The 27,520-nt window shown below is 41.9% G+C and overlaps 2 protein-coding genes and 1 non-coding gene across 5 annotated transcripts in view; 2 read left to right on the top strand and 1 right to left on the bottom strand.

Moving 5' to 3' along the window:
* Positions 1-10,640, top strand: part of LIMD1 (LIM domain containing 1) — a 32,662-nt gene extending 22,022 nt beyond the window's left edge. Inside the window, exons 4-9 of one of the 3 annotated variants that reach the window (XR_012054620.1) lie at positions 1,042-1,104; positions 2,451-2,581; positions 3,712-3,763; positions 4,449-4,517; positions 5,483-6,403; positions 9,419-10,640. Coding sequence is in view for 1 of the 3 variants with exons in the window: in XM_030265161.4 (XP_030121021.4) it covers positions 1,042-1,104; positions 2,451-2,581; positions 3,712-3,763; positions 4,449-4,517; positions 5,483-5,620 (453 nt within the window). In the remaining 2 variants the exon portion in view is untranslated. Of the gene's footprint in view, positions 1-1,041; positions 1,105-1,855; positions 1,924-2,450; positions 2,582-3,711; positions 3,764-4,448; positions 4,518-5,482 lie in introns of those variants that run through there. The other 2 variants (XM_030265161.4, XR_004366998.3) reach the window with 2 other exon arrangements.
* An 861-nt stretch (positions 10,641-11,501) lies between these two features.
* Positions 11,502-11,574, bottom strand: TRNAR-ACG (transfer RNA arginine (anticodon ACG)). The gene has a single exon. It is a non-coding gene; the product is annotated as a tRNA-Arg (tRNA).
* A 126-nt stretch (positions 11,575-11,700) lies between these two features.
* SACM1L (SAC1 like phosphatidylinositide phosphatase) overlaps positions 11,701-27,520 on the top strand; it is a 29,179-nt gene continuing 13,359 nt past the window's right edge. Inside the window, exons 1-7 of the mRNA XM_030265163.4 lie at positions 11,701-11,894; positions 19,750-19,847; positions 21,423-21,497; positions 23,228-23,355; positions 24,344-24,493; positions 25,736-25,795; positions 27,389-27,422. Coding sequence (XP_030121023.1) covers positions 11,836-11,894; positions 19,750-19,847; positions 21,423-21,497; positions 23,228-23,355; positions 24,344-24,493; positions 25,736-25,795; positions 27,389-27,422 — 604 coding nt within the window. The 5' untranslated portion in view covers positions 11,701-11,835. The remainder of the gene's footprint in view (positions 11,895-19,749; positions 19,848-21,422; positions 21,498-23,227; positions 23,356-24,343; positions 24,494-25,735; positions 25,796-27,388; positions 27,423-27,520) is intronic.

Genomic DNA, 27,520 nt, shown 5'->3' on the forward strand with positions numbered 1-27,520 from the left:
CTCTTGTGATGGCTCCTTCAAAGCATTGTCTCTGTGGCCATGCTGAGAATGCAGGAGTGAGATGAACAGCTACAGAAGAATGAATGGGTGAATTTCCTTTTTCACCTAATGGATATCTTTCTGTTGCCCTCAATGGATTTTGTGTGAGTGTACCTAAGCATGAAGCAATCCCACAGTCCTCTCCTTGGCTGGTGCAAATAAAAATCCATATACCCTTCTGCCCCTGAGTCCTGGTAGATGAAGCCTTCCTTGAGTCAGGAAAAAGTTGTATTTGCTTACTTATTGGTGAATCCTAGGGATTTCTGTCAGAGAGGGGTATGGTCATCTTCTTTGTTCTCTTCAGTATATTCTACATAGGATGAAAATAAAAGCATTAGATGCACCTAACGTATTTCATTTTCCAAGTTTGCATTTCCTTCATTCAGACAGATGATGTGCTGTGCCCAAGGTGCATGTCGTGGACATGACAGACAGTTCCTTACCAACAGATCTCAGGAAAAATAGCAAAAAAGTTGCTATGGGCCAGACTTGACTGCTGTCCTAACAGGGAACTGGAACAGTACCGCTGACCTCAGAGAAGCTTCAACAGAATTATAACCCTGTAACCAAAGAAAATCTTGGCTTTCCAAGCCTATATATACTGATACTGTGACATAAATATGTGATAGTAGGTTCTTGTCTTGTAGATTCATGTGGTCAAAGAAGCATGTAAATGAGTCTTATTAGTAACTGCCTTATTTGCATGTGCATTTATGGTATTTGTTTTTATACTTTAATTTAAAGTTAAATTTTGGACTCGGAAGTTGCAGGAACTTGTACTCTTTCTGATACTAGGCAGTCAGAATTATAGATAGAATATCGTCTGGAAACCCATCCACATCTTTATTAACGAAAAAAAGCATTGGAAAGTTTAGTTTTCCTGTCTAAGGAGCACAGAAAAAGGACCAATAACAAATATGCAAATAACACTCCACAGTACACTGTTGTTTATGCTTGAGTGGTCTTGTGAAATTTTAAGTTAATTCTTTTCTGTCCTTGCAGTATTCTGGTTTCCAGCAGTCGGCTGACAGGTGTTTCATTTGTGGTCATTTGATAATGGACATGGTAAGTGATCATTGCTTTAGGAGAAAAAAACTCCCACAGCTTTTTACAAGAATGCATCAAAAGCAAAATATATTTATATCCAATGCTGTCTGTTATCATCTGGTAGTTTGCTTAGTGCAAGACTTGTATCAGAAGGAAAATCCACTGAGCCTTTTGTTGATATTTTCAAGGAAGTGAATCTGGCACCCTACTGTATATTGTGCAGAGACACTGCTCTGCCTTTTTTCAGTGTGTGTTGAAAAGCAGAGCCTCCAGGTCTTTCATCCCTTTTGGACTTCTCTGGACAACGTATCTGTAATCCTGTCGGTGCTTCCTGCTCAGCAGTGTCGTGGCTCTGCAATGCTCCCTTGCTGTGAAGCATCAGTGCAGTTCCCTCAGCCTGTCTTTCCTGCAGTCAAGCTGTGGCTTTCCGTGTGTCTTCTGGATTAAGTCACTTCCTTGTTGTTTTTTGTGGGTACTGATACTCTGGGGAGCAGATTTGACCCAGGGTGTATGATCCAGACCTCAGTTTAGATATATGAAGCAGGATTAGCCTACAGCAGATACCATCCATTCTAGATGTGCATGGGGTGGGGGATGCTCAGGGGGTCAGCAGTGAGTTATAGGACATTCAGAGGGAGACTGGTATAGTTGGTGGTATAAGACTACAGCTGAGGCAAAGAAATTATGAATTTCTGGTTCACAGCATGCCTCCCAACATTTTCTAATGCTTATAATTAATTATCTTTGTTTGCCTGCTTACACTGGAAAGCATTACAATTGGAAGCTGTTTCCTACTCAGAAGTTTGATCCTTCTACTGACGGACCATGGTATTCCAGGTAGTGAATTGCAGCTGTCGAGTTCAACACAATTTCCATAGTCTGTGCTAATTAGAAAGCCAGGCAAGCGAGCACAAAGCCCTTCAATATGTAAGGAATTATGAAAAACTAGCAATAATACTAGTTTCAACTTCTCACGGAGAATATAAAAGTGTATTTCTTTTGTTTGGCTGGTACATCTTGCCTTGTGATCTTGCTAAGTATTCTCTACTTGTTGACTTCAGAAATTATTTTCTTTCCTTTAAATTCTGTCACTTCTATCCTTTGTCATGCTAAACACCTTGACTGAGTCTCTAAATTGTTTTTGTACCCATGAAAATAATTAATATCTCTAGAGCCAGGTGCCATATATTGATTCCAGCTGCCCTGTCCATCCTTGTTAACTGATTTTTCAGATGAGACAGGGGAAAAAAGACACAGCCCAGGTGATGAATTTGCAGCATTATCTCGTGTAAAGCTGTGTGTTTACTATTTTCACCTTTACTGGCTCTTGATGTGCATTTTTCCTTTCTCTTGCTCTGTTGCAGATCCTGCAGGCTCTAGGGAAATCATACCATCCAGGCTGCTTCCGATGCGTCATCTGCAACGAGTGTCTGGACGGTGTGCCATTCACTGTAGACTCTGAAAACAAAATCTACTGTGTCAGAGATTACCACAAGTAAGGGCAAAATAAACAGCAGTGATGTTCCAAGCAGCAAGCCTCTAATTTAGCTTTTCAGCTAGTTAGCAATGCAGATTAGTAAAATAGGGGCAGGGTTAGAAGTTTTGAGGACGGGGCTAGACCCTAGAAATTCCTCCTCTCTCCTCTTATCCAGCTGTTGACTCCTGTGTAAGTCTGATGAAGCCAAATAACCTCTGGGCTTCAGCTGTCCCTTCTGCAAAGCAGAGAGAGTGAGAAATAGTGTTCCTGAAGTGTTCAGTGATGTACAAAATTAGTCTGCTTTAAGGTAAGCCTGTGAATGCCTGTGGAAATCAATGTGATTTACTTTTTGAGTAGTTGAACACCTGAATATGTCTTTTAAGGAATCACCACTGAATCTGCAAAGTAAAAATTTTACCCAGTTCTAAATTAAACAACTGATAAATCCACTTTAAAATCACTTCTTATTTAGACATTAAAATAAAATGGCCGTGCTCTTGGCTGGTAGCTTTGGTATTAGAGCTGCATACATTTTGTGTGTCCTTCTGGCTTGCTTTGGTTCTTGCTCCATTTTCTGAGCAGGAAGAGTATTAAGTGTTGCTCAGGCAGTCATTGGAGCTCTTCTGTGTTGTGCCAAGACTAGAGCTGTTACAATCCTGTTGCCAAGATTAGTGCCCTTGTATGCCATCATTATTCAGAAATAATTCATATTTCCTTGCAATTTAATTTAATTAATTATTGTGTTATAAGGCCTTAAGAAGCTGTGCAGTCATGCAGTATTTTCTCAGAAGTTTTCTGCCCAGAGGCTGCCACTTCTTTTAATGTATTTTTCTGGGGACAGTCCTGCTCCGTTCCTCCTCATTTTCTTTTCCAAATCTCTCAGTAGCAGCCAAGAATTTTATAGGGAAATGTTGTATTTTTTCTGGCACTAAGTGTAAAATATAAGGTCTCTTTTTGCCTGATTGAGCAACGTGTGCCAAGCATTACTTAAGATAAATGCTAAAATGAATTTATGATCTCAGGATGCAAGGCTTTCCTGTGGGTAAGTAATTTACAGCTGCAGCTTTTTGTGTTATCACTGAGAATATACAGACCTCTCTTTTTATGTTGATCCATAACTTGCCTTCAATTTCTTGTTGCTGTTCCAGAGTTTTAGCTCCAAAGTGTGCAGCATGTGGACTTCCCATTCTGCCCTCTGAGGTAAGAGCCTTTTATTCCATATCCCCTTGGGGGGGAATGTCAGGCCTTGCTCTCTTTCACACTTGACCATGTGTCAAGACAAATGTGCTTCTGGATGGAGAGAGGTGGTCACTTCCTCCAGAGTGCAACCCTTTGGTCTAAGCTCATGCACTCTTCTTGAGATGTGACCCTTCTTTTGTTCAGTGATGAAGCTTATTCCTCCTTGGCCAGGCTGCGTCTTTCATCTCCTGCAGGATTATGCTGCTGCTGGTTTTATGTTCAGAATTTTCCTTTATGTCAGTAGATGCTGATGGTACTCATGAATGTCCTCTGTGTGACTACTCTGGGACTAACACATTTTAATACTTGGAGATGAATCTTAGACAAAACTAATTTACAATGCTGAAAAATGTGATCTATTGAAATTACCAAGTCATTAATTTGTGATATCTGATAGATGTTACTGTTAAACAGAAAACATTTTTACACTACTAGTGTCACATTTTAGAGGATATCTGCAGTCAGTCAATGATGAAGCTTTACTATAAAAATAACTGCAAGTGGTAGGATTTATTTGTGGTCTCCAGCCAGCTGCCCAAGTGCATTTCCTCCACATTCATTTTATTGCAGGAAGCAATCTCCAGAGTGCATGTGTCTGATCCTGCTGTAATCCTTTGTAATTTCTGCTTTGCTCAAATGCTTACAGGGGTCTGATGAGACCATTCGGGTTGTGTCCATGGACAAGGATTACCATGTGGAATGTTATCACTGCGAGGTAGGTCAGCACTTTCTCAGGGAGTGGGCGCTTAATAGTCATAACTGCTATTATTTTTAAGATGCAAATACATCTCCTGCCTTACAGCAGCAGTAGCTGAGCAATTCAAACCTTTCAGTGTGAGATCCTTTCTGTCAGTAACTAAGAAATTTCCAGATTGAAGACAGAAGTTTTTGCAGCAATGTGTTTCAATTTTAATTTCATTTGCTATCTGTAAAGTTACGGGCAACAAGTTAATTATTGCTTTTCAAACTTGGCAGTTTATTTGTTAATGCAGGAAGCACGGTGACTTAGTGAGGTCTATTGCTGCCTCTCTGAAGCCTCAAGCTCCAGATCGCATCAGTGTATCTGATTTCCAATTCAGATTGTTGAAAAATGCTAAAGTGGTGACTGATCTCATGGGGTATAAGTTACCTTCACTCTCATGAGAAATGAATGTGTGTTTGAGGGTGGAGAAAGGATATGGCTGCACAAGAAAAAATTCCAGGAGATGCCAGCTCTTAAAAACCATTTCGTCTGTGCAGGGCTTCTCAGAAAGCTACCATATTTCTGACTGAGAATTAAAATAAATAGTTGTCTTTTCTCACTGTTCTTATAATGCAGTGAAAAGAGCCCCTGACTCCACAAGCTGATATCACATCAGTACAACTGTAATGTGAAGAGGTGAATCTTACCTGGCAGTGTAAGGAGACACAGGCATATTTAAAATACAGCGTTTGCACCTTACCACAAGATAAAGCTTATTCAACAAAACTGTTTTAAACAAATTTGTACAATCAGCTGCCCATCAAAATGCCTATGTCAGATGTTTTTCTTCTTGTGGTACATGCTGCACCTATTAGGAAGGAGCTGTTGGCTGGGTGTCATCTGTCCTTGTCACAAAATCACTTTCCTAGAAGCCAGACCCCAATTGACACTGAATGATGAACACAAGCTCTAATAATTTGCATGGCCTCTCTTTGCAGGACTGTGGGATGGAACTGAACGATGAAGACGGACATCGCTGCTACCCACTGGATGAACATTTGCTTTGTCACTCCTGTCACCTGAAACACATAGAGAATGGCACAACCCCAGCAGCTGCCTACCAGCACCACTACTAGTCAGCATGGCCAGAGCTGGAAAGCTAGGACAGAAGACTCGTTACATGCTCTCCCTCTCCCCACCTTCAGCTGATTTCCTGTGCATGTTTTTCACCAGTCAGCAATGTTTCTGTCGAAGGATATGAGAGATTTTTGCTGGATTCACGAAGTTTGTATGCTTGTGGGTTTCAGCTGCATCAAACCATATCTACTTGACCAAGAATGTGGCATGTTACCTAAACTGATCAGTTACTTTTACATGTCTTTTTCTGCCTCCTGGAGATTCCTCTGGACTCATTTTGGAAGATTCTTCAGTGAAAGCACAATTTGCTCTCATGCCTATGAACTCTGGTCATGCTATACACAATTAAAAAGCCAGAGGCTGGCTTGCCTGCCTGCTAGGGACATCCCATCAGTCTACTGTTTCCTGAAAGCACATTTCATCAGGCTTCCTGAAGGACACCAGCCTATTAGTACCAGCTTTTCAGACACTCTCTTTTTATTAATTCTTTAGGAAAAGAAAAGAAAGGGGTCTGTGCAAAAGGGCACACTCAGACCTTTCAGTTAATTTCCTGAACTCCAGTATCAAGTCTGGCTGTAAAAGTACCAACTCCAAGCACAAACCAGGCAATGCTGTCTGGCAACTGGAGGCCAACATCCCATTTCAAACAGAACAAAAAACTGGAACAAGCTAGGCTAAGCTACTGCAATGACTTGGGGCCCAGGCTCGTGTGTCAGCACGACACATAGGGGCCAGACTGCTGTGTCAGCATCTGAACAGTGGATCATATTTGGAAAGGAAAGGTCGGGATGCTGAAAGTGTGGAGATGGGGGAAATCCACCCTCATATTTGCTTGCGGAGCTCGCTTTGGAAAAAAGTTCTCCGTACACAAACAGTTGCCTGAGTTTTCTAGTTTGTCCTCACAGCTCAGCCCTCAGCCTGGCTATTCCTTTTCATGGTGTTTACCCAGCACAAAACCACTTCATAGTGGTGCTTATTTAGAGCTTGGGGAGCAAACTTGAGGTTGTTATGAAGGCTTTGTCACGCAGGGATTTAGAGCCCAGCTCCACAACCTGAACTCAGATGAGTATATTGGCATAAACAGATTTGCTCCATTGAATAATAACAGCTTATCTGAGCAAGGGGTTGGAGAGTTTGGCCCTTACTTTCCATTCTGCTGAGAAAGCAAGAAGGCAAATTGTTTCTTGTCTTGACACCACCTCCCCACCTCCCCCTCTTTATAGTCAAATTTGTGCAGGCCCTCATGTACTGGTACTTTTATGTAACAAAAAATTCTTAATTAAGGTCTCAGATGGATCTTAACTATTCTTTCTTTGTGTGGAAAATTAGTTAAATCCTCATGTATCTCTGCTGAAGATGTAAATTCTGACTGGCAAAGGATGGGATGACATTCTTGAAGATATTTTCAGTGTGGAAATGACAATAAATTAGCTGAGCCGTGGCACTGGGACACCCAAAAGGTTCCCATGCTGAAAACCCATTACAGTTCAACCAAACCTCTTTTCCAATAGCATGGATGTAGCTTGAATTTCACTTGATATGGTCAGACAGCAACATGTACACATCTGGAGGAGCACAGGTGTCAGGTAGCAGCAAGTTGCCTGTCTCTGTTTGTACTAGTAAGTCATCTTGCCTCGGCTGAAATGTGAAACTGCCCCAGCCCAAGGAGCTTGGTGGGCCCATGGTGCCAACTGATCATCCAGCCCTCTGCCCCATTCCACTGCTCTTCGGATGGGGATGGCAGCTTGGGGCTGTAGGCTGGTCCTCCCTAGGAGCCATCCAGAGCTTTGGTGTAGCTTGGCTCCGCAGCACCATTTTTCCTGGAGACATGAATCCCTTCAGTGAGTGACTGAAAGCTCAAGGGAGGGCATTTTAGCACTGTGAAATATATCTTCTGAGAGTTTTACCTGTGATTTTAGAGGAGGTAAAATTGACCCCAAATATGTGAGCCCTCCTAGAGACTTTAATTTAGCTGGTGAGGAATGGGATGGGATCTGACACAAAATGTAAGCGGTGCTGCATCCAAGCAGGATGTATCGAGGGCAACAGCCAGGGCAGATCCCATAGTGCTCTCACCCCAGTGCCTCTCATCAGCTTGTGTCCTGCAGCACAGCTAGGCTGGAGCAGGGAGGGGGTATTCCAGGTGTGACTGTGATCTCAGGACTGTCTGAAGGGACTGAAGTGGAAAATAACACCAGTTCACAGTCCCTAGTAAATAATTCACATAGTCCTGGGCAGGTGGTTCTGCACCCTGGGCTGCTTTTGGCAGTGAAGGCAACGAGATATCAAAGTGGTTTTTTTGAACTGAGCTGAAAACACCAGCTTTGGTCATCTGTTGCTGTCTCTGAAAGACCAGCTGCTATGTAGTTCATGCTTTTGCTACCTCTTGATTTTTAGATCAAGCCCTTGTGCACATTTTTTGGCCTTAATTTTGTAAAGATCTGCAAACACTAGTGGGACTGGTATTTTGTTTTTAAACTGCAATTTAAACCTCTGTCTCACTCTTTCAGCGTTCCCCAAAACCTCAAAATAAGCAGGAGAGAAGGGAAAGGAGAGAAGGACAATTTTCCTTCATGGAAAGCCTCAAGGGCAGCAGTTCGTGGCAAGATGTCTTGCAGGAGCCCTCTTTGCATTACCAGAGAGTTTGGCCTCTGCTCCCACACAGTGTCTTCTTACTTCTGTCAGCCATCCTGTATCTGTCAGCACTGGGGAAACGAAGGCTGCCCTACTTCCAGTTTAAAGGTCCCCTATAAATTATTAAGTGCTAACACTCTCCTTTCCTGTATTTAAAAAGAGCTGGGAGTGACAATGTGAAGCTCTTGAAAAAAGGAGCCTGTGAGCTTGTGGTTTAGAAGCTAAAGCATCTACTGCACTGCCCTGCACCCCTGTGTGTGCTGACTTGCACTGCTTGTATCTCTGGGAGGTCGAATTCCTTTAAGCTCAGTATTATTTCTCCCTGGCTGTGAGTGTCTGAGTCCCTGATGATTTTCCCCAGCTTCTCCCCAGCTCTGCAGCTGCCTGGCAGTGGGTTTGGCACAGCAGGAGGCAGGGGCATCCTGCACAGGGGAATCTTCTCCTCCTGACCCTCCACCAGGCATCTGTGGAGCTGCAAGCCCTCACTGCCTGCCTTCAGGCAGCTCCCCCAAAGGGAGAAATAGCGCTGGAGTTGGGAGTGTGGGGCTTTGTGTCCTCTTCAGAAGAATTTCAAAAAACATGTTAAATTCCACCTATCTCATTGGGTTTTGCTGTTCACGTGAACCTTGTTGCCTTTTAATTTATTAAGAAGCTATGAAAACATGCTGTGGAAAGTTAGTCCTGATTCCTCCCCCAGCAAGTTCTTCTGACTGGCTTTAAAGTAAGGGACCCTTGGAAGTCCCATTGTGCTGTTAATGAGTAACTCTCATGCAAATAGTTATTCAAGTGAATTCTCTGAAGCCTGCTTTCAGGAATCAGAGCTTAAAAGATGTTTTCATTCAGATCATGCTGTTAAATTTCTATTGCTTAAAATACAGAAACTCATTTAAATAGGGATTTTTGCATACGAGCCGGGAGAAAGCTCCAGCTACAGAAGCAGCAGACATTTTTGTGTAATTTAAAGTGTAAGAAGCACCTGTGATCAAAGCAATTTGGAAATTGCCCTGATGTTAAAACACAGGGAGCAGCAGTTTCTAACACTCTGGTAAGGAGCATTTGAAAAGATCTTTGGCTCTTCAGTTTCTGAATTTCATTTGGGGGCTTTTAAAATGTCTTCCCAGTCTTTCAAGGTTTAAATGGCTTTTTTTTTTTTGTTTTTGTAGACCTTTTTACTACAAAGTGAATAGCTGCTTAGTCTGTAAATGATGGAGTTTCATCAGCAATCAGGTGTGATGTGGCTGCCTTAAAAGGGGAAAACTGGGTGTCCAAGAGAAAGAAAAGAAAAGAAAACTGAGTGTCCAAGAAAACTGGCTGGCCATTCCAAAGAAAGGATTATCTTTTTTTGGAAAAAAAAATCCCATGTGAGCCTTGACCACTTGCTGTGTGCTCACTTTTGGGGTGGTGTGTGCAGTTGTGTCCATGCACATGACGCCTGTGACACACCTGCCTTTCACACCTCTGTGCCCATGCCAAGTGCTTGGAGGTGCCTTTTAATGTGCGTGAATGTAATGCCAAGTTGCCCCAGGCTTCATCACTGGGCAATACCCCTGGAGTCAGTAGCTGCAGGCAGGGAAGGGCTATGACCAGATACACATCCCTTTCCCCCATCCTGTGAGTGCCTGTGCCACTGGGAGAAGCTGGGAAGGGCTTTGCATCTCTCATCATCGCACAGCATTTGTGCGTTCATTTTTCTTTTCCGTTTCTGTGTGCTGCTGCTCACTGGCTGCAGCAGCTCTGGCTGTCCTCACTGAAGCTGACTGGGCAGACATCTTCCTGTCACGAACCCAGAGAGAGCTTGGAACTGCTCACCCACCCTTTTCCTAAGGAGAAGCAATGCTTTCCTGAGCAATAAAAATCCTTACCCTGCTTTTTTCCAGGGCAGCCAGAAGTTGGTGTGGCAATGCATCTGCAACCCACTCAGACATGACAGGAGATGGGAAGAAACTGTCCCCACGTGCAAATACACGGCAAAAAGTCCTGTAAAGGCAGGAATGCCCTATGGCCCTGGCAGAGGGATGACTGGGCTGCAGTTGCCAGCCCTTGTCGGCACCAGCCCTCCTCCCCCCGCAGCAGGTCTGCGGAGCACAGCCAGGCAGGGACCCAGGCACACACACCCCCAGGCTCTGCCTTTCTGGGTCCGGAAAGCAAATCCAGAGCCTGCATAACGATACTGAATGGTACTAGTTATTTTATGTTTCCTTCAAAGCTCGGCTCCGGGAGAGAGTATTTTAGGATTTGTGCTGGTGTAACTAACCTTAGCCTCCTGTGAACACAGCCCTCTTTTCTTCTGTGCTGTTAAGTATTTATAAAGAATGGAGACCAGTAGCAGAATGAAGCCACTGGCCTGTTGTGATTTCGTGATTAAAGACAGTATCTTAAGCAACACTCAGAGTCGAGTCTTTGTTAAACTTAAAATGATTGTCATTGCCCAGAGTCCATGGTGAGGGGACTTAGGCTGTGAAATGATGGTTTCCCAACCTCTTCCTTACTCCTATCCCTCCACCTCAGTGGCTAAGGGTGGGGAGAACCACCTCAGGAGGGTTCACTGGGAATTTCCAGTCCTTTGCAGGCAGCTGGTGTTTGCTGCAGCTCCATCGGAGGCTGTCCTGTTCTGGCATCCTGGGGAAGCCCAAGTCCCAGGCTGAGGGTCTGGGGAGGGATGTGCTGCATGTGGGAGCAGGCTCGGACTCCAGCATGGGAGTCTCCTTTGCAACATTGGTGGGGATGAGTTCCTTGAGTGTTTTGGGTGTTGTTCCCACGTTCCCATGGTGCCCCTTCTATCAGCTACCAGATGCCTCACGCCCGAAGACTGGATGTTGGCCAAGCAGCGCCACAGCAGCTTGGAGCTATCAGCTAAAATGAAGCAAATACATAGGAATAACTAATTATAGTTCCCCCTCCTTGGGGCAAGAAGCTGCCCAAACGTTGGGCATGACACTCAGAGAGCTGGATCCAGTGGAACTGGCCAGGAGGTGCCCCAGGTTTGCTCCTTGCCACACCCCATAGCCCGCAGGATCAGAAAGGGTGGCCAGGCGGACAGCAGCTGTGCCCAAGCAGGGGGTGCCAAGGGCAGGAAACTCTGAAACTCCACCCAGCCCTGGGAGGTTTGGAGACACCCCACATTGAGGGCAAGGAGGTGGCAGCGGTGGGCACGTACAGAAGTGGGGGAGCTGTAGGCAGCAGCCTCGGCTCGAAGTAGAAGAGAAAAAAGAGAAAACTAATGACACGGGGTGAAAAAGGAGCAGCCGAGCCAGCCAGGAGTCGAACCTAGAATCTTCTGATCCGTAGTCAGACGCGTTATCCATTGCGCCACTGGCCCTGCTCGAGAAGTCGGTTCTGCCCCCGCGCAGTTGAGCACAATTCTCTCGCTCTGCTTCAGCCAATGGTGGCGTCGCTGAGCCCTCCCGGCCCCACCCCCGCCTGCATAGGCGGCGCCCCGCCCTGGGCTCGCCAGCGCGCCCGCGGAGGTTTGTCCCGAGCGGAGCTCCGTCGCTCCGGCCCAGGGACGCGTCAGTCGGGCGGGGAGGGAGCGGCCGGGTCGGAGCGGAGCCGGCGGCCGGGGGACAGCCCGAGGGGACGGATGGCGACGGCGGCACCGGTGGGAACCACGGCAGCGGCGGCCTACGCCAGCCTGAAGCTGTGAGTGACCCATTGGGAGGGGGCTGACGCGGCTCTGGCACCTGCCGAAGAGGAGGGAAAGGGAAGGGAGGAGCCGCCGGTGGAGCGACGGTCACCCGTCCCCTGCTGTCCCCTGCTGTCCCTGCCCCGCCCCGGCCGTCCTCTGCCCTGTCTGCCCGTCTCGGCTCCCCGCTCACCCGGGTGACCGCGCAGGGCTTGGCCTGAGGCGGCGGCTGCGTGCGGGATGAGGACGAGGAGGGAGGACTTTGGCCGCGGACGCGGGTCCCTGTCGCCGTGCATCGGCAGCGCTGCGGGCGGGCGGCTCCCGGGTCTGCTCCCGGGTCTGCTCCCGGGTCTGCCCCGCCGCTCCCGGTGTGCGGGGGGTCAGTGCCTGCGGGGCTCCCCCGGCCCGGGGAGCCTGGGCTGCTGCCGCTGCTGGCGGCTCCGTCTCTGGAGCCGTTCCAAACCCACCCGGGCGCGTTCCTGCTCTGGCTGCCCCTGCCCTGGCGGGGTGTTGGAGCGGGTGCTCCCGGAGCTGCCGTCCAGCCCCGGCAGTTCTGTGGCTCTGCCTTGGTGTGCTGGGTGGCTGCTGCAGGGGCTCGGGCGCTGCAAAAGGCTCTGTGTGTGCAGCGCCGCTTGCCAGATGAAGGTTCCCTGGGCGTGCTTGTCCATCGGTCTCTCGTGACACAAATGGGCTTTTTTTGTCGTGTGTGATGGCTTTGATGCCAGTCGATGACTGAAGTTTGAGGGCTTTGAACTTTCGGGACTCTCCTGTGCAGTGCCGGCTGTGACTTTTTCAGATAAATTCTTCTAACTACCCAGTGTAATTTTATTATTAAAACATTTTTTTTAGGGGAGACTGTAACCCTTTGAGCGTGTGTGTATGCCACATGTTTGTTTGCTGCCTTTAATACAGCAGCAGAAGTTGCATAACCGAAAGCAGAGCAAAGTTAACGCTGCAAGAAGCATCTTCTTTATAAACCCTCGCACCGGTTCAAGCTCCTGAGGATATTGCTCTGAGCATGAGACTCTTCATGACTCTCTGAAGCCAAGAGTGAAGTGCCTTTTTGTGTCCTAAAGGCATTCCCAGGCTTTTGACCTCTAAACAGTAGCTGGAAACTCCATAACTGAGCTACCAATGCCATTTTCAGGCAGCAGTATCTGAAAGTGACTCTTAAGCCTGATTTAACTGTACTTTATGCTCTGTTAAGTTTCATTTGACAATCATCTTTTGGATTCAGAGCAAACAGATCTTTTGGAGGTCTGTATAAACAGTTTGCCATAATGCTGTTATGTGTTTCAAAGTCACTAGGCTTCTTATTTTGGTTAGGTAGTTATGTGAGGGTACACCGACCCTGGAGATAATTGAGAACTGCTGAAGAGTAATATCAGCAGTGATGGCAGAAAGATTTTACTTGGTAGAAAGCTTTTTTTTTTTTTTTTTTCCTTTTTTTTTTTCTCCTCCTCTTGTCACCTTAGCAGTATTTGTCTTTCTTTACACTGATCTTGTGATCTTTTTGGCTGCAGATACGCAAAGGTGAGTTGTGTGAGTAGCAGTTGTGTGACTTGTAGTGCACAGTTGTTCTTACTGAGAATTTTTTCAAGTAAAATAACTGTTCTGGATACAGGCTAGTAAAGAATTCTCTCATTCAAAGTTTAATCATGGCTAAAAGTAAGCTTTGATCTTTTCAGAACAAGGCTGTCTCAGATGTAGTTTAACATGATTTTTTTCATCAACATGAAAACAGCATTGTTTTGTATTCTGAAAAATGAGCTTATTTTCTTTTCTTGTCATTCCACCAAGTTGTGATAATGGCTGCAGCCTTTCTGCCAAGCATTTGAAGATATAGGGCCATAACTTGAGTGATGAGTTAAACCTACCAGCTTGTCAAGGTCAAAGGAGAAAATTCTCATGAGAAATCCAGGCTAGGCTTCAGTTTAGGTATTTAGTGGTGGAAGTGTTTGGGTATGGATTTTTAACTGATTACTTACTGTCAAGATGATAAGGTCAGATTCTGCCACAGGTTCTGGCTCTCAGCACAAACCCCATGTATTCTCCACCTTATCAGAAGTAGTGGTTCATGACCTTTGTGCTTTGAGCAGTGTCATCAGTCAAGTTCAGGTGGTAACAGTAAAAGTGCTGATGTCAGGCATTTGTGCTGCTTATGGAACTTACTGAGTTATACCAACAGTTACTAGGAAAACTATGAACCTGGAAACTGCTATCCATAGTTTTCACTTCTGACATTGCTATATTTAACTTCTTCTGGTACCCTCAGGAATAAACAAACAGCTATTGCAGGTATTGCATCCACAACTGGCGGTGGAGTTGCCACTTCAGTTAATATATAAAAACTGATTGTTAAAGGTATCTGCAGAATAGAGACAATTATATCTGTTGTTTTGGCTCAGTTAAAATCACTTTTTTTTCTTTTGTGCTTTGATGAAGACGTACCTTGCTGATAGCCTTCTCAGTAACCTGTGGGTTCATGACACTAGTTGTGTTTCAGATTTAACTCCTCCTGCCCATAGTTATATTGCCTCACACACTTTGTGTGTGTATTTTTAGCTACTGCACTTGAACACAGTGCCTTCCACTTGTGTGTGTTTGAGGGGAGGTCTAAAAGGGCATTTTGGTTTGAATAACACTTCCAGAAAGAACAGCTACAAAACCATTTCTTCCTGCTCCATCTAAGTAGCTGTCATGGTAAACTCAGGGATGGTTGAGCAGGACAATAATTTGTTTTCATCTAGAGTGAAACTTCACTGGAAACAGACACTACGTAGCTAGGCCTTTAATACATGCCTTTTCTGTTTTGTTTTTAAATGGTATTTCCATTAGTTTTCTAAATCCTGGGATTTTTCTCCCTGCAACAACTACTGCTGTATGGGAGATGTTCCAATTCCTTGAGCTGTTTCTGCTCATGGAGTAATATTTATGGGAGACTTATAATTAGCACACCTGCTCACCTAGAAAATCTGGAATCTCTGGAGTGCTGAAACCACCAGTGTGTTAGTTCTGTTACTTAACATACTGTTGGGACTCTGCATAAACTAACATATCTCACTGCAGAGCAGTTTGCTGTGCTCAAGATCCTAAATGCAGCTCTGTGCAGTACAGGGTGTGCTTCTGGGTTGCTTTATTACAGTATTCAGAGGCTGACATCAAAGAGTTTCCTGCATTAGAGCAATGTTAAGTATTTATGGTGAAATAATCAATTACTGAAGGAAGGATTTGGCTGTTGAGGCCTAGAAGGCTTAAGTGATATTGAGTGAAGTACTATCTTTAGTGGCCATTAGAGCATGTGGGTCCTCTTTCATGATGTATCTGAACACAGGAGTATTCCTGTGTGTAAGATCAGCCTAATTAAAATGTGGGATGCAACTGTGCATCATCTGTATGATACACGTATGTGCTGCTTTATAACATAACTAAGGAAGTGAAACTTCACAACAAATACACAGAAGAAATCCTGTCTTACAACTGTGAGTCTGATGTTACACTTGATGTAAGCAAGCAGTGGTTTGTGCTTTTTTGGGGCTTTTTTAATGTTTCTGTTATGTTGGGAATCAGTACTTTTCCCCTGCAGCTTTGAATTGTAGGAACTAAGTCTACTCAGTTGTTGTATCTCTTGGCATCAATCCACACAGTTTCAGTTGAAGATTAGCAAAATGAAATCCAAGTCATCTTCAGTAATATTTGAAATAGGAATTTGGTGGTTGCACTTGTTCAATAATTCTCCTTCTCTTGAGCAATGTGAGTTATACTAAAAATGAAAAATATTTGTGCTTATCACTTCCTTTCTTCCTTAGTAATAATGAGAAATAGTTCATTATAATGGTGATAAGTTTTCCTCTAGTTAAAAAAAAAGGAAATAGAAGGACCCCAATTTTGTGAAGATTTGACATGCTGTCAAGTTCTAAGGGAACCAAGATGGTGATGAAGCAAGGTGGTGAGAGCTCTTGGTGTCTTGTATGGTTCTAGACAGCAGTGACAATGTAGCTGAGGAGAAGGCAGGCTCCACTTCAAATACGAAGTTTATACAACAACAGAATGTGGCTGGGTATATGAAAACCAGTTCTAAACATAACTACAGACACTATGGCTTCTATAAAATACTGCTCTTCTGATTGTTATTTCTTACTGTCACTTGGACTTTCATCTGTCCTTAAAAGAATAGAATGTATGTGCAATTTCTAGTTGTGAATGATCCTTTCTTCACCATTTACTGTCTCCCTGTGAGATGATTAAAGTTAGCATGTGTGCTATCTGTCTAAACTTGTGATAGGCATACAGGCTTGCTGGTGAGTACAGTTTGGAGATGAACTTATTCTTGCATGCAATGTTCATCAGCTTCCTTTCTGAAAGACAAGTGAGAGGAAATCATCATGACTAGTAATTTTATGATAGCAAAGTTCATTTAAGTGTGAACAAGACTACTAGCTAGTTCTGGTAATTGGTAAAGTTGTAAATCAGCACTTGGGCTGGAACTGCTTGGTCTCTTCCTCAACTATATTTTAGGAAATGTTGAACTTCTTGCACAAATGAGGCAAGGACTAAGTGAATCATCTTTCTGTTGAAAATTTTGTAGAGCACTAATTATCCCACTTCTTCTGAAGCAGGAATTCAGTCTCTTGCAGGGCCTTAGGCTTTCCAGTTTGTGTTGCACAGCTTTGTTTAAGGCAGTTTTTAAAGGTGATCCCAAGAGTATAGTATTTGTTCAAGTTCTGTCAACTTTGTAGATTGGTAACTTCATTTCCTCTTAGCCCCAATTCACCTCTCACTCAAGAGTCAACATTTCTTTTTCAGACTGCTGCAAGCTGCTGAAGCCTTTTTGGTCCATTGAGCTGAAACCAGGGATGACTTGCCTTACATTCTCCGTGACTCTTTTGTCACCGAATTTGGTCCTGGAGAGAACCATGGGAAGGAGGATTTCAAATAAACATGAAACATAAATTTCTGACTTTGCTTAAACTACAGGCATTGTGTAAAAGGAAATTAATATGATAAAGCTGTTAAAAGCAATGGTAGTGGCAGGAAATAATGTGGTTTAAGATTTGAGAGAGAGAAATGCTGGGATCTGATCTAGCAAAGCGGTGCATATGACACACATTGAGAGACCAAGCATCATTTGCAGTGGCAGCCCTAATTCTCTCTGGTTTTTTTTTTTTTTTTTTTTTGTTTTGTTTTTTTTTCAATTTGGGGATATTGAGATAAAAGATTTCTTGTTCTTTAGGGAGAAATTGTTATTCTTGCATGTGGTAAAGAAAACTTTTGTTTATATGATAATTGAGATTTGTAAGCTTCTGGTTAAAAACAGGCTTTAATCAATATGCATGTGAATCTCTGTTCTGAGGCTGTAATAGTGTCATGGCCATGTTGCACTTTATAACGTAAGGAGCAGCTTTTAAAAATACTATCATGAATGGAAATGCTTTTTGTGCTCTGTACAGTCAGTGTAGATGTCTTGTCCGTGTTGTGCTCTTCATACAGAATATTCAAAAACTGAAACTATAGTTCTCAATACTTTGTTTATGACCTGACAAATTAATGTATTTTTTGAACTTCCTTTGCTTGAGATGCTCAGATGAGTAAGAGTCTATAAGCATCTGTGTTAATGGCACAACAGGTCCAATATTAAACTTTATAAAGTCTCTTCCCAGTTGTTGCTTTAGCTGGAATCTTGTGTGTCAACTGACATCCCAGAGAAAGATGGGCATTCAACTAAACCAATAAGCTGCACCTTTCTCTTGTGGAAAAAAATGAGTCCTGCTGCCTCCTGCCAGCTAGCAATAGGTTTTTGACTGCATCTTAAGTAGTATATTCTCTTTGCTTTTTTAGATTCTTTAACAAAGTGAGGGTTTGTCTTTAAGCTTGCCTTGCCCCTGTTCTGTCTGTGTAAGCTTGTTTGCTTTTTGCCATAAAACCAGCTCCCATTATTGCTGTGAAACACCCCTAAAGAGGTGGGGATGCACATGTGCACTTCGTCAAAAACAGAAGCAATGGAAGTAAAATAGGTGTTTTAAGGCTTCAGTGTTCAGTGAACTGCATGTTCATATTTCTTACTCTGACGTTTTTATTTTCAAAGATTAAGCATTTACATGTGTACATAAAAGATTCAAGGATGCTAATTTACAAAGGAAATACTGAAGATATGTTTCCCATTTTAGGACTGATAGACTATAATGAAGTTAAATTAGCTAATGATCACTTAACTATTAATTGCTTTACAGTTGGTTGTATTATGTTGTTTGGTGGAATTTTTCAGTTCAGTATTTGCTCTCCTCAAATCAACAACACTGGTGTTGTTATAACCGTGCTCTAACCAGCATTACCTGCTGTGTTGTGGCCCTCCAAGGGTTGCAGGTGGATCTCTGCTCTGCCATGGACCTCCATGGGCTGCAGAGGGACGGCTTTGCCTCACTGGCCTGTATCAGGGGCTGCAGGGGAATCTCTGCTCCAGCTCCTGGAGCACCTTCTGCCCCTGTTCTGCACTGGCCTTGGTGTCTGCAGGGTCGTTTCTGCCACACATTCTCACTCCTCTCTCCCATTGTTGTTGGTATTGTGCTGAGCATTTTCCCCTTCTTAACTATGTTATTCCAGAAGTGCTGCCAGTGTCACTGATGTGTTGGTGTTGACCCGCAGTGGGTCTGTCTTGGAGCTGGCTGAGATTGGCTCTGTCAGACACAGGGGAAGCTTCCAGCAGCTTCTCACAGGAGCCAGTTCTGTAGTGGCCCCTCTCACCCAGCTACCAAAATTTGGCTGTCAGGCTCCTCTGATCTAAATTAGGATTCTAATTCAGCTTTCTGAAGGATTAAAAAAATAAAAAATGCTTAGAAATGCAAGATCTATTTAGGGAGAGGGAGCCTAAAAATACCTACCCTGTTATCAGAACAAGAATTTAAAACTCTGACCCCATGTCTTGTCAAGACTTAAACTAAGAAAAATCACTGCAAGAGTCAAGAAAGCTAGTTAAAGAGTGTTTGGAGTGTTTCTTTGCTGAGCATTTCCTGTGTACAGCTACAAGTCATTTCTGCATAACCCTCCTGTTGATGCACAGTGTAATATGTCTGGCTCCTTGCAAATACCACAATGGGTGTGTTTTTAAAGAACACTTGTGAAAACTGTTCATGACTAGCACTGGGTTTTGTGCTGGTTTTGAGGGAAAGGATGGCAATGACATCTGTACAAGAAGCTGGTGTGTGACTTGGCTGTCGGGTGCAGGGATACATGTTAATGCCATGTGTGTTATGTAGACCTGGCTAACTCATCTGGGAAATGGTAGTGTTAAGACCCTTGCTTCAATAAATTATTGTACTACTTGAACTTTTCCATTTCTACTGTGTTGTTTCCAGTGGATTCTTGCAATACTTATGACACCAATATGAAACAGGTGTCCTTATCATTTAGTACATTACGTTTATGTTTATTAGACTTGCATTAGGAATGTGGTCTAATCTGTTAGGAAGTTTTTGGTTTAAAAACTTCTGGTTTTGTATTGGTTTTTGGCTTATCAGATGTGGTTCAAGCTTTTGGGAATTAGGGTGGACCACTATGTACACAAATTTACTTTCATATATTTACCTTATGGTAACAAAAAAGGATTAAGATTGTTAAGTAGGCCATGATTTTTGCAATAACTGATGAGCTGGTCTTGCTTTTTTTTTTTGGTTTTTTTTTGCTTTTTGCCTTTTTTTTTTATTTGCACACTGCCAACATCAGTGCCTGTTGAGAACCAATCCATTGAGAATTTTTTTATTTTGCAGCTAAAATAAGGTATAAAATTGATTGCTCTGTCTTCAGGTGATGAAGAATAAACAAACCCAAAGTAAGTTTTGCTAAACTAATTCCTTTTTCCTCTCTATTCCCTTAAAGACATATAACACCGGAGAAGTTCTATGTGGAAGCCTGTGATGATGGAGCAGATGATGTCCTTGCTATTGACAGAGTCTCCACAGAAGTCACTCTTACAGGTGACTCTCCTCACCAGTATTTCTCAATACAGTCTTTTCTGTCCTTTTTGTCTGTTTTGCTCTAGGAGTCCAAGAAGATTTTCAGAACATTATTGAGATGGTACTGACATCATTGTTTATTAGTTACTGTTTAAAATAATGCTTTCTATTGTGTTCTGCAGAGCTTTGTTTCAAATGCATTTTGGCTGTGGGTTTGGTGCTGTGTGTTACCAGGGTGATAGTGCTTGCCTGTAAGACTGTCCATCGCAGGGGAAGCTGACTCGTCCAGGCTAGTTGGGGTTGGTGCTAGAAGTTCAAGATCAAACAGGGAAAGGATTGAACACCAGGGTTCTTCAGCTTTTGCAAATTGTCCCAGTGCTGTCTTTTATATAAAACTGAAACTTGACTTTTCATAAAGCCTCCAGAAATAGCAACAGTAAAAAACCTCTTACTATAAATTTTCATTCTGTGTTGCAAATCCAGATTCAGATGTCTGTGGGAAGAGTCTTAAGCCTGCTGATGTCTTGAAAATTTTAGTTACATTTTTTAAAGAGTATGAAACAAAGAACTTTGATTAAATAACAGTAAAATGAAGGCACTGGGAGACATCCTTTTGATACTTCAGGAGTTTAGTACCACAGTATTACTGATCTCTAAGCAGATAGAAATGCTACGGTAATAGTAATATAAAAGCAGTCATTTCCTCTCTTTTATTAGGCTTCTTATATACTTCATATAAGAGCAGTGTGCCCATCCCACATATCCCATCCGTATACTTTTGGTATCATATAATATTTTTTCAATTTCTCCTTCAAAACTGTCAAGACAGTTATCCCAAGTCTTTTGTCAGTTTACATCTCTCACACTACTGCTCTTTTATCAGATGAACCTGCAAGGTGTTTAAAGCAAAAGAAGATTTAAGGGTTGTCTTTCTCAAGTTTTCTGAGTTCTGGGAAAATGCTTAATTCTAGTTTGAGTTTCTTTAGTTTTCTCTAAAATATCTTTTATTGTTCTAGAAATGTAGATAAACTCGCACATGCTAAGGCTTCTAATTGATATTTGGTTACTTTTTGGATCTCTTGGTATGTTGTTTGGAATACTGTGTTCCTTGCCACGTGTATGCTGCTGTTGGTAGTTTTGCAGAGACAACTTAGGTCTTCTGAGACAGAAATAGACTAGGGCTCAGAAGATGCAAACAGACCTGGGAGGCACAAGCACTAATGGTATAGTTATCCTTTATGTCTTAATGGCTTCAAAACAAAGCTTCTGGAAGCTGGCAGGGCAATACATTGTTGAGGAGTCTACTTGCTATACTATCATGAAAATAAGCTTGTATTTATTTAATTGACTGGCTACTTTGATTAAATGTGAGAAATTGGTTAGAAAGTGGGTTAGAATCCCAGATCCTCCTCCCAAAGCTCCATCAGGATTTGAAATTCTGATGCTTTGTTTCTTATACTTAAATATACTTAGATAGAAATATACTTATACTGTAGCAAAACTTGATTTGACCAGAAAGGCTGGAGAAACCTAGTTCCAATACAGTAATAAAATAAGCAGTCTGAAATTCTGATGTTCTTTTCTTCTGCTTTTCAGTTAAAAAAGATGTTCCCCCTTCAGCTGTTACAAGGCCTATATTTGGTATTTTGGGAACAATCCGATTGGTGGCAGGTAAGGAGAGCAGACCTACTTTATAAACCAGAGGTACTCTAAAGATAGGGTTAACTGGCAGTTGTTTGAGGAATGTATTTCAAATGAGTGCAAAGAAGCTCATCTACTTATTCTTTGTAACTATTTCAATCTGAGCTGCAGGATTTGATGCAACAGTCAAGTGTTGTGTTGTGAAGCTTGATCAATAATCATGGTACACAAATAGCTGAGAGTGACTGGATGATAGACAAGTAGATGCAGCTGTTCAAGTAATGATTGTGTTGGAACTGCCCTACAAATATGACGAAAATCCAGCATGAAAAGGAAAATGGCAGACTGAAACAATGCTAAGTTTAGGGAATTCTAGGGTAATGTAAGAATAAGTTGTCCAGCTTTTCTAAGTGTCTCAGTGGTCAGGTCTAAGCAGCCAGTGTCATGAATACACCTGATGCATAAAGTGTAAGCTTTTGGGAAAGTAAGCATTGCTGCACCAACAATCATTTTTGTAGAATTTGGTAGAGTTTGAGACTGAAATACTCTAAAAATGATGTAATAAGCAGAATACATACTGAATAAAATCCCCATATGTAGAAAGGATTAAAGATCACTCACTGCAGTATTCCCAACTGAGGCAAAGGGTGACTGTGTTAAATGCAGTGACTTCTATATGATTTTAAAACTGCTGAACTTTCTATGCCCATATTCTAAAGAATTGTGGGTTTTGCAGAGTAAGAACAATGTAATAGATACATGTGTCTTAGGGACTGACTCTTAAAACTCAACTTCCCCAAAGAGGAATTTTCACCACTTACAGGCTTGGTAATGACTACTATTCATCTGCCTGAATATTAAATAAACTATAGAATATGTTAAGTCTCTTAAAAGCTTGGGTTTTTTTTCATTCTATCCTCCAGAGCTTTGCACTGAGTGTCAAAGTTAAACTGTCCAAGTTAAGATGTTATCAGTTAAATTAAATGTTTAAGTGTTATTAGGCAGTTTACTGCTGTTAACTGCAAAACTGGCCCTGTGTCTAGCAGTGCAGCATCTTTAACAAATATAAATATTCTTTGCCTGTGACAGTATTAAGAGTAAACTTTTTCTTCAATAACGAGATGACACACTATGCTTAGAAATACAGTTGTGTTGTGTTCACCCGCAGTTGTAAATTAATTGCTCTGAGTGAACTGTCCATGATTATGGGATAGGTTTTTTCTTTGTTACTTAGGCAACCAGGGAAACAGCAAGCTTCCTGTCTTAAATTGCTAAAACAACCGCAAATCTTTGTACTGTTTTGCATCTGTTAGGAGGAATATTTTTTCATTATAAGTTGAGTAATCTTTTTGGCTTTTGAAGCATGTTCCTTTCATATATTTTTGACTTACTCTATGCTTTTCAAACCACATTCAAGAGCATTGGCCTCTTTCTGAGTTTGCAAACCTGAAGATTTTCAGACTGTCTCTGATCAGAAGTAAGAGTAGGTGACACTTTCTTGCCCACTTTTTAAAAATTTCTTAAACTTGATGAGCAGCTCAAGATCTCTGAGCATAGAGAAGTGGGTAGCTTAGAAAGTACACTTTGATTTTGCTCCAGTCCTGTGGGTTTTGCTACACTTAAGAACACAAAGTCCTGTTGGTTTCAGTTTTCTGATATGGATATAGACCGCTTTTCTTAATACATGCAGCTCTTTGGTTCTTTTGGGTTTTTTTGGTTTATTTTTTGTTTGTTTTTTTTTGTTAAACTTTGATTTACAGGTACATACCTTATTGTAATAACAAAGAAGAAAAAAGTGGGTGAGATTTTCAGTCATGCAATCTGGAAAGCAACAGACTTTGACATCCTCTCCTACAAAAAAACCATGCTGCACTTAACTGATATTCAGGTAGGTACCTTGATTAGGGGAGTGTGGAGGAATGTTATTATATGTTAAGGCTCATTGCCACAGGACCTAATTTGAAGAAGCTATGAATTTTTTTTTAAGAAGCTCTTTGAACAATACCTTTTTTTTGGTTTGTTCACATTACTAGAATGGGTGTAGTATTTATATTGTAGATGTATATATAATATCATGGCATTCAAGATGATAAACTCACATGGTGAAACTTAGACTTTCATCTGCAGATTATGGATGTGCATTTTTGCTTCTATTAACATGGTCCACCCTTCCTAATGCTTCTGTTAAGTCTTTCTCAGAGGTTTAGTCCTCTGACAGCCCCTACAATAAACTGCATAGCTGTCACCTTACCTGTCTTGCTTTCTTTATGGAATGGTTCAATTACATAGATACTCAGCAAAGAAGAATTGACATTTATTTCTTTGATTGAGGGATAGGTGGAAGATTTTTTTAAAACAGACATGTAGTGGATTGATAAAGAACAGGTCAGGGTATCTAACCAATGGAGCTGGAAGGGAATTTGACACTTTTTCAGGAAAGGAATGAGGTTGAACCAGAACACAGATTATAACTATTCTTTTGTCTTGCCATCTTGTTTTTTGGGTTTTTTTGACTAAGCGTTATTAGGCAGGGAAACAAACAGCTTTGGTTTTCAGGGAAACAAACAGCTTCCCTTTTGCTTGGAAGTTGTTAGATATGAGTAGCTATTTACCTCACAGGAATACTGTTTTCTGCTCTCCACTGTTGTTGCAGAATTTGGTTGCAATGTGATAGCTGCAAGTTACCAGTGAACTGGTATCAGAATTGCACTCTCATGCTTTCCTTCTTGTATGGTAATCTCTGGATGATGTCATGTATTGCTAGAACATTAGCAAAATTCATCTCATCACTTCAGAAAGTAGTGGTAGCTAACAAGAGTAAAATATTTTGATAGCAGTATATAACAGCTCTTCTGTTCTTTTCCTCATCTTAACAGTTGCAGGACAATAAAGTATTTTTATCAATGCTTAATCATGTCTTGAGCGTGGATGGGTTTTACTTCTCTACAACCTACGACCTAACACACACCCTGCAACGGTTGGCCAACACGAGCCCAGAGTTCCAGGAGATGAGCCTTCTAGAGAGGGTAAGGATTTGAGTTTGCTTTGTGTCTGTCTTGCAAATTGTCAGTTAGTTTGATGCAGATGATGTTTAAATGATGCTGGTGTTTTATCCAAGCTGTTAGGGATTGTGTCTGAACATGCTGGTCTGTGCAAGTCTCATATCTTGCAAGCACGATGTTCCAGGGATCTGTTCTAATCTGATGTCACTTCCAGATTGGCAGTTGGAAGTACTTCCTAAAGTGTACTTTAAATGGATTTGGAAAAATCTAAAGTAAATTAAATTTTGCCTCTAATATTGAGCACTTCTAATTACAAGAAGAAGGCGCTAAGCAGAAGAATTGAGAGAAAGCAAGTAATTCATTTGACCTGGAGTGTGGGGAAGGAATCCAAAGTGGGATAAGTTTACTTTTGTTCATATTCGTTTCCAGGATAACTTGGAATAGATCTGCAGGTTTTATGGCAGTCAGTCAGTCTTTGGATGTTGTATTCTTTCTAAAGTATTCCAATTCTTTGTGTGAAGCATGAATGTAGTATGCTGTTTTTATCTTAAAGACAACAGCCAAATGCAATTTGAGCTTGAAATTCTCTTGTGTCTGTATTGATGGGTTTTTGCTTTGGTTTGTTTTTATAATACTGCAAAAACTGTTAACATTTGGGGATTGTTTAGCACCATCAAATGCTGTGCAGTGCTCTTGCCAGAAAGAGCAAGGACACAGAAGGATTGGTTTGCCTTAAAATTGTGTCACTTTATAAGGTTGTTTGAAAGGCAAAGTACAGTAAAAAACATCACTTTCAAGTAAATCCAGATCTCAGATGGTTAAAATTATTGCAGTGTAATTTCATATGCCCATGGCTGCAGTATAATGGCTTATCAAAAGGATGGTGGCAGTTTTGAACATCTCCAGTTTGCTTCTGCAAGAGAAGTCTGGTCTGTGTTTGGAGTGTGGGTGTTTTTGTTTGATATTTGTGTTTTTTTTAACAGTACTGGTAGAAGGAAACAACCCCAGCGGAGGGGCACCAATGCATAATGTTCTTCAGCTCAGTTGTTAATGGTTTAGAAGTGTCAGGCAAGACCCTTAAGAGCAGTTAAAATAACAGCTCTCTCCAGTCTTTATTTAGATTTCTAGTTGAAGATATGAAGGCTACTGATGAAAGAAGGGAACTGTTCACTTACATGACACATGGATAGTATGATACTGCCTTTATGTTTAATTCAACAGAACTGACAGTCTCTAAAAGCATGTTGGCTTTTTATCTTGCTGCAGGCTGATCCGCGCTTTGTATGGAATGGACACCTTCTGAGAGAATTTATTGCTCAACCAGAGGTAAACACTTAATGATTCTGTTAATAGAGAACAAATTTTTTTTTGCTATAAGTATGCAACAGCTTTCTGTGGTTCTGTCTCTTTCAGACAGCCAGAATCTAGTATAATGTGGCTAATCATCATCTAGGTTAGCACAGTGACTCTTCTGCTTTCAAACTTCTAACTTTGTCGTGTCCTCAGTGGTACTTCTAGAAAGCGAATTTTTTGGAAGTGTTAGTATTTGAAGATACTGTGCTGTGAAGATGAGCTGCTCATATAAACCAAAGGAGAAGTTACACTGCACAATGTATGTTTCTCAAGCATTTTGAAGTTTAGCTACTTATTTATCTTTGGGTATAGGCAAAGCCCAGTTCATTTTTTTTTTTTTTTCCCAAGACTGTCTCACATCATTCTCTGTGTGTGCAGATTAAATTCCATTTTGCTAGTGAACAGATCATAAAGCTGGTAATTAATACTGACAGTTTAGATTCTTCCAGTTTATTTCACATGAAGACTAGCACAGTGTAATCTTTGAATTCACTTAGTCCAGCAAATATAAGTGCATGACCATGAGCCACAGCTGTGGCACCGTAATGGCCAGACTGTCTAAGCTCCTTCCTACCAGAGACATCCTCTGTCTGTTAAACTCCTTGGATTGCCTGCACTACAGCAGCCTCCTCTCTGCATCAGTGCTTTGCATTTATCAAAGCAAGTGACGCACAGCTTCTATTTCTGCCTCGGTGACCTGTGGAGATGTGCTGTTACATTAGACAGCACTGTTCCAAAAGGCTGGATTGTGCACTGCTTCTGGAATGTGAAGATATTAATTAGAGAAGGGCTGTCAGGCATATTACTGGGTGTAAAGTTTGCATAGTGCTATGCAAATAAAGCTTGGGAAATGAGAGGGAAGCTCTAGTGGGAACAGCAAAGGAAAGCCAAGTGTGGCTGGCTAGTGAAAACAGACATAGGGGGCAAAACACACAAGCTGAAAATGGAGAACTGATATTTTTAGGCCATGCTTCCCTTCACATTGATTACAGGTGGCTTGATGCAGGAACAGTTTTAGGTAATGTTAAGTGTGGAATTTCTGACTTTTAGTACTGAACTTGAAAGTTTTCTTGAAAGATTAAGTTACTCAGGAATGGCAAGAGAGGAAAAACCCTGGGACAGGCATTTTGAGTATTAGTCGTATAAAAATACATCTTACTGAAGGCTTCTGTAATTACTGTCTCTGCATACATCCTTCTGTGGACATAAAGCAAACACACCATGTCAAAAGATTTTCAGCAAGTATTGCTTTGTGTCTGGCATGTTTGGGAGGCAATAGGGAGGGACAAAGTATAGGGAGGACAAAGCAACTTGCTTTTTTTTTTTTTTTTTTTCTAGGCTGCTTAATTAGGATTAGACTTTTACTTTTTTTCTCCTGCTGATAAGGATTGCATATGTTGCTGTTTTCCCTGAATTTTTTTTTTCTCAGAAAGGAATGTTTCACCCTGAACAAAAAGTAAATTATATAAAATATATGAAACTACCACAAAACCCTTAGGCAAAGCATAGTCACTCACTTACCTTTCTTGGCTACTTAGCACACTAAGATGTGTTTGTGTGTTTCAGATCCATCGGTTTGCTACACCAGTGATGCATGGATGTATCCTTTTGTGTTGTAAAGCTGTGTGCTGGATATGGGTAGCCCAGTAACAAAATGGCTGCTGTGAGGCTGTTCTATTGTTACATTGGCAATTATAG

This window comes from Taeniopygia guttata, chromosome 2, assembly GCF_048771995.1.
Source record: "Taeniopygia guttata chromosome 2, bTaeGut7.mat, whole genome shotgun sequence".
Lineage (NCBI taxonomy): Eukaryota > Metazoa > Chordata > Aves > Passeriformes > Estrildidae > Taeniopygia > Taeniopygia guttata.